We start from the raw sequence: 8664 nt of genomic DNA on the forward strand, positions 1-8664 counted from the left end.
AGGGATACGTATGGAATCCCAATACGTATAGTATAGAAAAAGAGAAAGTTGACCTCGATTAGTTCAAATATTATCTTAAGCGTGCTAAGCATTTGATTTCTTGACTATCGTGTAAGTTATTTCTGGCTGTTAAGGCCGTTTATGTTTAAGAGAATGGTTAAGGATGGTTAATTAACCATCTTAAGGAGGTTAAGGGCAGACTTTTCTCAATCTCTGCCCATTTTCTGTCCACGCGATTCTGCCCAAATGGCACTTCCTTTTTACCAAACCGGCTATAATTAACATTGAGTAAAAAGCCAACCGAATCTCGTCCAGAGAGTAGTCAGAAGTACTTGAGTTAAAAACAGAAAAACCGGATATATTTTCGGTTATAGTTTCAGCTCCCCCATCCAACGGTCTTCATCATTTAAAAAGAAATCTAAAGACGATAAGACCATACTTTAAAATATAAAAAATAAATAAAAGCAAAGACAAGTGACGAACGCCATTTTCCATTAGCAACAAGTGGAAAGAACTGGTCAACGACTACTTCCACTCCCCCCAACCCTAATTCACACAAATTGTCCTCTTTCATTTGCAATTCAAACCCCAATTTTTCTCAATAATGTCAGTTATACACTGATTTCTCACTGATTGTTTTCAATTTTAAGTTATTGATTGATGGAGGGAAATCCCAGTGGTGGTGGTGGTGGAGGAGGAAATGACGTGGAGTTGGTGTGCAAGACGTTACAGGTTGAACACAAGCTATTCTATTTCGACTTGAAGGAGAATCCACGTGGAAGATACTTGAAGATATCTGAGAAAACATCAGCAACAAGGTCTACTATAATAGTACCATTCAACGGCATCACATGGTTCCTCGATCTCTTCAATTACTATGTCGATTCAGATGAACAGGAGAACGTCTTTAGCAAAGAGCTACAGCTTGATACCAAGGCACATTAATTATTATTATTAGACATATGTTGCTTTGATATCCATTTTTATGTTCTGGACTGTTTGTTCTTTTTTCTTACTCGTAAGGGTCGTTTGGTCGGTGGTATAAGGATAATAATCCTGGGATAAGATGTGAGATTATTTTATCCTGCATTTAGTGATAGGTATTAATTAGTCCCAGGACTATTTTATCTCACCATTTGTGCTAAAATGATGGGATAAGCTATCCTATATAGAAGCTGGGATAACTAATCCCATGGGATATCCTCGTGTATCCTATCGCACTAACCAAAACGACCCCTTATTAGCATTGACTTCTAATAAATGTTTTTTTTTTTTCCTGGTTTTTGTTCACGGTGCAGGTGTTTTACTTTGATGTAGGGGAGAATAGACGAGGGCGCTTTCTTAAGGTTAATTTACTTATCTGATCTTGAGGCTTTGCTTTTGCTCTGTTTTGATGCTAATAGAAAATATGCTTACACCCTTAGAGGTCATTTGGTTGCTCGCTAGGGTTATGCAAGGTATTAATAATGCAGCGATTAGTTATTTATTATTAGTTATTCATGTGCTAGCTATTCCAATTTCTACCCTGCATAAAATAATACATAGATTCCCTCATAACTTATAAATGTATTAGTTATGCGGAGAAGAAAAACATGAACCAAACATTATATTAGCAATGCCATGTTTTATGTGGAAAGGATATAAAACCAACCAAACATTGTATAACTTATGCTAGATTCTATGTGGAGATTATTTCTCCCCATTTTTGTAACCAAACAATGTATAAAGTTATGCAAATTTTAATACATAGATAACTCCTCCATAACCAACTACGAAACAACTGCTTAGTTTCCTAAGACATTTCCATTGATATTGCTGTTTCATCTAATCTTGATTCGTGGTTATCATTGAGAATCTTGTTTATTGGTAAAAATGTTAACTGAGTAGCTTACATATGAGAGTGTGTAATACGGAAAAAACCCCATTAGAATAGGGACACTTCTCTTATTGTTTAATGGGTGGCCAATATACAAATTTGAGTTCATCTGTACAGTTCTCATATAAGGAAATCTAAAGGACCTATCAAGTATCAAATAACCATTTGCACCCAAGGCCCAAGGGTGTGGCCTAGTGGTCAATGAAGTGGTTGAGAACCATGAGGTCTCATGTTTGAATTCCAACAGAGACAAAACATTAGGTGATTTCTTCCCATTTGTCCTAGCCTTGGGGATAGAGTTAGCTGGTACCTGCTGCTAGTGGGAGGTATCCGTGGAATTAGTCGAGGTGTACGCAACTTGGCCTGGACACCACGGTTATCAAAAAGGAAAAAAGTATCACGGCTTGGGATTGGTGACTCTGATAATTGTTTTCCTATAAGCTATCTGAGTTGCAATGTCGTATTCAGAATTTGTTACTCCTCTATTCCGTTACACCAACCTTGCAGTAATCGTTATTATTTGTATTCCATTTACACCAACCTTGAAGGAAATTGCCATTATTTGGATTCCAGTTAATGTCTATGCCCGTGATTTAATATGAAGAAGCCTATTCCTTTCTCAGGGCTGGGTATTAAATTAAATTGTCGTTCATGTTCCATGACCAGAATGATAAGTTTATTAGGTTGTGTGGACTTCTCTCTTTCTCTCTCTACCTGCATAAATGAGTGAAACATAGGTCTTTTATGCTATTCAACTAACATACATATTGGACAAGCTCACTAACATAGAAATAAGATTGAAGCTCTTTTTACCATACTTATATCTCTTTCTGATTAGTAAAGGGCCACATATAATAATAGAGGAACACTAAGAGGGTTCAAAGTTATTGACGTAAAGCAAAATCAGAGAAAAAGTGGTTGTTGTGAATCTGCAAAACTTTTAAAACTGTAAGATGGTGACTGAATCTTAGAATTTGTAGTTTTCACATCAACTGAACTCCTATCAACTCCCGAAATGAATTTATTTTTTGAAACAAATTAGTTATATTTGACTTCTTTCTCTCGTTGTTGTGTGTGAAATAACTTTTTGGAAAATCACTGTCATGTGCTTGTGTCCATGTGTGTGGCACCTTCGCATCTATACATGTGGAGTTTGGCGGAGATGAGGAACCAAGTCAAAGAGTTAACAAAAGCTTTTTCTGGCAGCCAGGAAAGTATTCACGGTTATTTTCTAGAGAAGTACTTTTCCTTTGCCTAGTTACATCTTCTTGTTTATGAGTCTGCCCTTCTACTTTCCTTACTAAATTTCATTAAAACCCTAGACTTCAAAATTTAGAAGGGAATTTAGCAGCTATCCGTGTCATCCAGACCTGATTGTGTAACTCTTTGCTGCAGATACTTTTTTCTAATTATGCAGGACCTTTGATAGGATACTTCTCTTGTGAATGGATGTTATATATCTCTTTCTCTTTTCTCAACTATTAGCACTCTATGTGTTGGGAAACATTTAAAAGAAGGTTACACTTTCTGCTAAGTTGCGCAGACTCTTCATGTTTTATGCCGAACCTATCTCGACACGAGACTGGGACGGGTGCGGGATACATTTCGGATTCGATCAACCAACTTCAGATACTATGACTGAAGTCCATGGACAAATTTGGGGGAAAATTGAGATTTAAATTTCTCAAAATAAAAGATAAAAGAGATTTAAGACATGGGAAACGGAACGCCCATCTTGGAGAATGAAAGATTGAATTCTACAATATACATGTAAGTTTTTATAAAATATCTCTCAAAATTTAGAATATCTTTAGAGCTCTATTTCTATAATTTTGAATTTTCTTAGCTGAATCCCAGCATCCGTATTCGTACCTAGATTGTCACCCCCGAATCTTAAAATTTAGATTTTGCTGAATCCAACACTCGGATGCGTACCTGTATCGGATAGCAACTTAGACTTTATGTACAGTTAGAAGCTTTGAGTACTTTGTTATTGTGAGAAGTAAACACACGTGAAAGTGTTATTGAGATTGGTATCTATATCATTACACTGAGCCCTATTATAGTGTAAGTTACTCGGACTCTTCGAAAGTGTTGCCGTACCGTGTCGGATCCTCCAAAAATACACTACTTTTGAAGGATCCGACACGCAACCGACGACATTTTAGGAGAGTCCGAGTAACTTAGATTATAGTTATATTTTACACAATACATAATAATCCTTTTCCATGTAGGGCACTATTTACACTAATATTCTAACACTTCCCGCTCAAACGGTTGCATATAGGTCATATGTACAGAGCTTGTTACAGATGTAACTAATACTAATATGAGGACCAGTGGGAGACTTGGTGAAAATATCTACAAGCTGATCATTTGACTTCACAAATTTTGTAACAATCTCGCTAGCAAGTATCTTTTCTTTGATAAAGTGACGGTCAATCTAAATGTGCTTAGTCCTCTCATGAAATATAGATTTGACGCAATATGAAGGGCCGCTTGATTAACACACAAGTTCAATCTGATTGATTTCTCCAAATTTTAATTCTCTGTGCAATTGTTTGATCCAAACTTGCTTACAAGTTGCTACAGCCATTGCTCGATATTATGCTTCTGCACTAGATTGAGCAACCACATTCTGTTTCTTACTCTTCCGGGACACCAAATTATCTCCTACTAAAACACAATATCCAGATGTAGAATGTTTATCCGAGATTTCGCCCAATCAACGTCTCTATATCCAACGATCTGGAGGAGCGGCTTGCTGGGGTTTGGTTGCCAGAGGGTGGGGGACCCTGTGGTAGTGTTGGTCTTCGCACTATACTGACGGAAAGTGGACCGATGCAAATCAGATCTCAGGAGTCACTGGAAAGATGCACAGCGACTTACTTTTCTCTCCCAAATGTTTCTCACTGCTACTTTGGTACCATGTGAGAAGTAATGACACAGGAAAAAGAATTATTGAGATTCATGTCCACTTTATTACACTGAACCCTATTTATAGTTATATTCGACACAATACGTAATAGTCCTCCTCCATGTGGGACACTATATACGTTAATATTACAATAGTTATGACATGAGCTTTGGCTTGATGTGGATGTGAAATTCCATTGAGTGCGTGATCTGTATAGTGGAGCTCATTTCTGGCATAACTATACAGGATAGGAGGGGAAGCCTCTTGAGAATCATTTATTGCTTTTGATGCCAGTGTTGTGGACATTGTAAAACTGGTTGTTTGGATCTATGAATTTGTGTCTTTGGCTTTGTGACTTTCTCGGGGTAGTACAGTTGAGGCACAAAGGCAGCCTTTTGTGTGCATTTGCATGTAATAAAAATATTGAAGAATAATCATTGTGTTAAACCTAAACCACCATTCTCAAAAAAAATTATAGAATAATCATTTGACTGCCTATAAAATTCCCGCCAAAATGCAAACAAACTGGCTAATTTCTTTGAAGTTGGTTACATCCCTATATTTTTTGTGTTCTCTGTTTGCTAAGATTGCTGTTGGCAATATTATCCTTGATGTCTACAATCTCTGAATTTGTTATGGTAATCACTAGTCAAAGTTTTCTCTGATCTGAACCACTTGTTTTTCCATGGCCGCATTCTCTTTTTCAATTTGCAACTTCATTGTGGCTTGTTTTGCCTTATGTGACCTTGGGGTAACCATCATCTTGACCTTAACCTTTGTTTTCTCCCCTAACTCATCTAAAGCTGAACGTGGACCCCTGTCCAATACCCTATTTTCTGCAACTTTCCTTCTATGTTTATTCAATGCACAAGAATATTTACATCCTTCTCTGAGCCCTTTCGACCAGGAGCTCCCTCCTGTTTTATTCCCCTTCCACCACCTGAGTGGCTTAACCCGTTTCCTGAATTCTCTAGGATATTTAATCACCAAATATTTCTTCCTTTGGTAAGAGAATATCCCTCACAAATGCACGACCCTTTCTCTATCTTTTTCTATTTGTACGTATGATTCTATCTGCAGCCATAACATCCATTGCCTAAGCACTCTGGTGATTCAAATGCATCTTCTTGCTAGATTGTTTCCTTCTATTTTCATATGGAATTTTGTTACAGCTTTGACTTTCATAATCAAAACAGCAGCATACTGACATAATCAGAAGTTTTACATTTGGCGCTATGAACAGTGAGTAATTTCTGAGATCAAGGAAACTTGAAGAACTTCTAGGACTTTTATATACCCTTTATAAACATCAGGAAAGCGATTAAAGTTTATCCAAAAAGAAGAGAGGAAAAGGAAGAGAGAATATCTAGAATTATCTGAAACCAATGTGACATAAAGTACTGTTAATGATGAAACCCTTCTGGAACAAACTCCAACATCCGGTACGTCTCTTAGATCCAATTGGAAACTAACTGCAGTATTCTGGGGTTTTAGGAGTAGTGTAGGGATTCTTAAAAGCTACTGAGGTATCCTACGATTGTAAATTTTTAAAATAAGTTAAAAATGGGCACAGTTAAGAAATCGTAAGACAAACTGAATCAAGACAATTAGAAATGTCAGATCAATTGATTACTGGACAAGCCATGACATTATCAACTGTCATCATAGATTATCTATGTCTAGAATAAGATTAGCTGCAGATTGATTACAAACAAGGTTTTATGAGTCTCTAATAGGGAATCTTTTGCAGCCCTAGATTTTACACTCCTGTCTGTTAACAGAGTAATGCATGCAGGTCTCTGAAGCATCTGTTAGCAGGAACCGTAGTACCATTATTGTTCCAGCAGGAAGTGCCCAAGATGAGGGATGGGCAGCATTTAGGAATATTTTGGCAGAGATTAATGAAGCCTCGAGGCTATTTATTTCGCCCAATCAGGTAATTTTACAGTCAGTGCAGTTTTGTGTCCTTTAAGGTGTCTCTCAAAATAATAGCTGCATTGTTTTCTTGTTTGAAAATGCATGAAAGCAGCAAACTTCGGAAACCTCAGAGCGTCTTGGGCTTTCAGATGATGTAGGAGCTGGTTTTATATCCAGTCACTCTTCCCAATCTGCCCCCACAGCTGATTTGAGTGTAGAAAGGACCGTTGATTTGCCAGCAGCTGAGGAAGCTGGTAACGTGGGGGTCTCCAAAGTAATCAGGGCTGACCAGAAGAGGTTCTTCTTTGATCTTGGGAGTAACAACCGGGGACATTTCTTACGAATATCTGAGGTTTGGCTTCTTGATGATCTTCATATAATTTGAGCTTTCTAATTTGGTCATCTGTTTCTCATGTCATATTTTCACTGTACTTGCAGGTAGCAGGTTCCGATCGCTCTTCCATAATTCTTCCCCTTTCTGGCCTGAAACAATTTTATGAAATGGTGGGTCACTTTGTAGAGATAAGCAAAGATCGGCTGGAAGGAATTACAGGTGCAAATGTTCGGACAATTGACTCCCCGCAGAGATGAATGCTGATGACTGGTTGTCTGAGGCATGGAACCATGTACTGCAGCTGATGGAGTGGACAACTGTGATCCGTGTGTTAATTAGTCATTGCGTGTTTCAAGTTGAATAAAATGGTATCTCTGTTTTAAGCTGGAAATATGAAGTCAAATGTCAATCATCAATAGGAGGGGAAATAAGAGAAATAAACCATAATGTAAGGTGAAGGATTGTAGCATAAAATGTCATTCTCGTATTCAAGTTCATCTTTGCTATTTAGGTGTGATTTAAGCTTCTCTGTGTGAGAAACTCTCCGCTGTGGCTTGGGCTAAACGTAATCCAAAGTTTGGTTATTCTGGATTGGAAGCAGTTTTCTTTATCATCTCCTCGTGTTTATTATATTGCTCAATATCATGAAATGTTTGAAGACGCACTCTGAACTGCCCAGAAAACCTTTCCCAACTCCAAAACTTGGTCTTTTTGGGATTATGTTTCAAGTACTTTAGCTGTGTTCAATGACAGGAAAGTTAACAGGTCGCCTCTCTTTTTCGGCGAAATTGAATGAACTTCCCTCTGGTTTTGAATTTGGTTTTACCTTTATGAAAAAGGCGTGTTGATTTTTAGAGTTATTGATTTTTGAATTTACCCTTTTTTTGTAATTCAGTAAGGGCAATTTTAAAATTAAGAGCATAAAAATCTAAAGGAACAAAAAAAAAAAAAAAAAAAAAAAAAAAAAGAGGAAGGGGAACTTTTGAAGGGGCTAATGGAAATAGGGGATCAAGTGTCCAGGGGTTTAGTTGAGAGTCGATACTTGCATTTATTTTCTTCGTATAAGCGAGTTTGAGACTTGAGTCTTTTTAAGAGAAAAAATGGCTCAATTTTCGTTTTTGTTTTGCCATATATATTTTGTTTGTATAAACAGAAGGTAAATCTTTTTAAGAGGAAAAAAATTACTCAATTTTCTTTTGTTTTGCCGTATAAAAATTAAAATTGAGATTAATGTAACGACCACGTTCGGTTGTTATAGCGTTTATGACCCATTCATCCCGTTGACCCTTCCTCGAAGCCCTATGAGTACGATTTTGACCCGCGGGGTTGGGTGGCGCGATTCGGTCATGCGGCGAGTTGGTGTGACTTTTGAAAATTTGAGCTTTTGAGTGAAAAGCGTTTGACCAATAGTTGACTTTTGGATAAACGGATCTTTTTCGGGAGTAGTCGATTAGAAAGGTCAGTGGTCATTTATAATTTGGTTGCGATTTTGGTTCGGTTCCCGAGGCATTCGTTTTGGGACTTGGGTTTGAAGTCGACAGGAGCCGTTGGGGGTTGACTTGGTCAAATAGACCTTCGTTGGGGAAAACGGGCCACGGGGGAGTTCGTGCGTGTTTTTAA

General features: G+C 37.6%; 1 protein-coding gene across 1 annotated transcript; it reads left to right on the plus strand.

Annotated features, from left to right (window-relative positions):
- The first annotated feature begins 452 nt into the window (after positions 1–452).
- LOC132035411 (transcription factor Pur-alpha 1) lies at positions 453–7657 on the plus strand. The gene is made up of 5 exons (XM_059425682.1): positions 453–936; positions 1299–1346; positions 6589–6729; positions 6823–7062; positions 7149–7657. The coding sequence occupies exons 1-5, from the start codon at positions 661–663 to the stop codon at positions 7299–7301; spliced, it is 858 nt and encodes a 285-aa protein (XP_059281665.1). The 5' UTR covers positions 453–660; the 3' UTR covers positions 7302–7657.
- The last annotated feature ends 1007 nt before the right edge of the window (positions 7658–8664 follow it).

The sequence above is a fragment of the Lycium ferocissimum genome, chromosome 10 (genome assembly GCF_029784015.1).
Source record: "Lycium ferocissimum isolate CSIRO_LF1 chromosome 10, AGI_CSIRO_Lferr_CH_V1, whole genome shotgun sequence".
NCBI lineage: Eukaryota > Viridiplantae > Streptophyta > Magnoliopsida > Solanales > Solanaceae > Lycium > Lycium ferocissimum.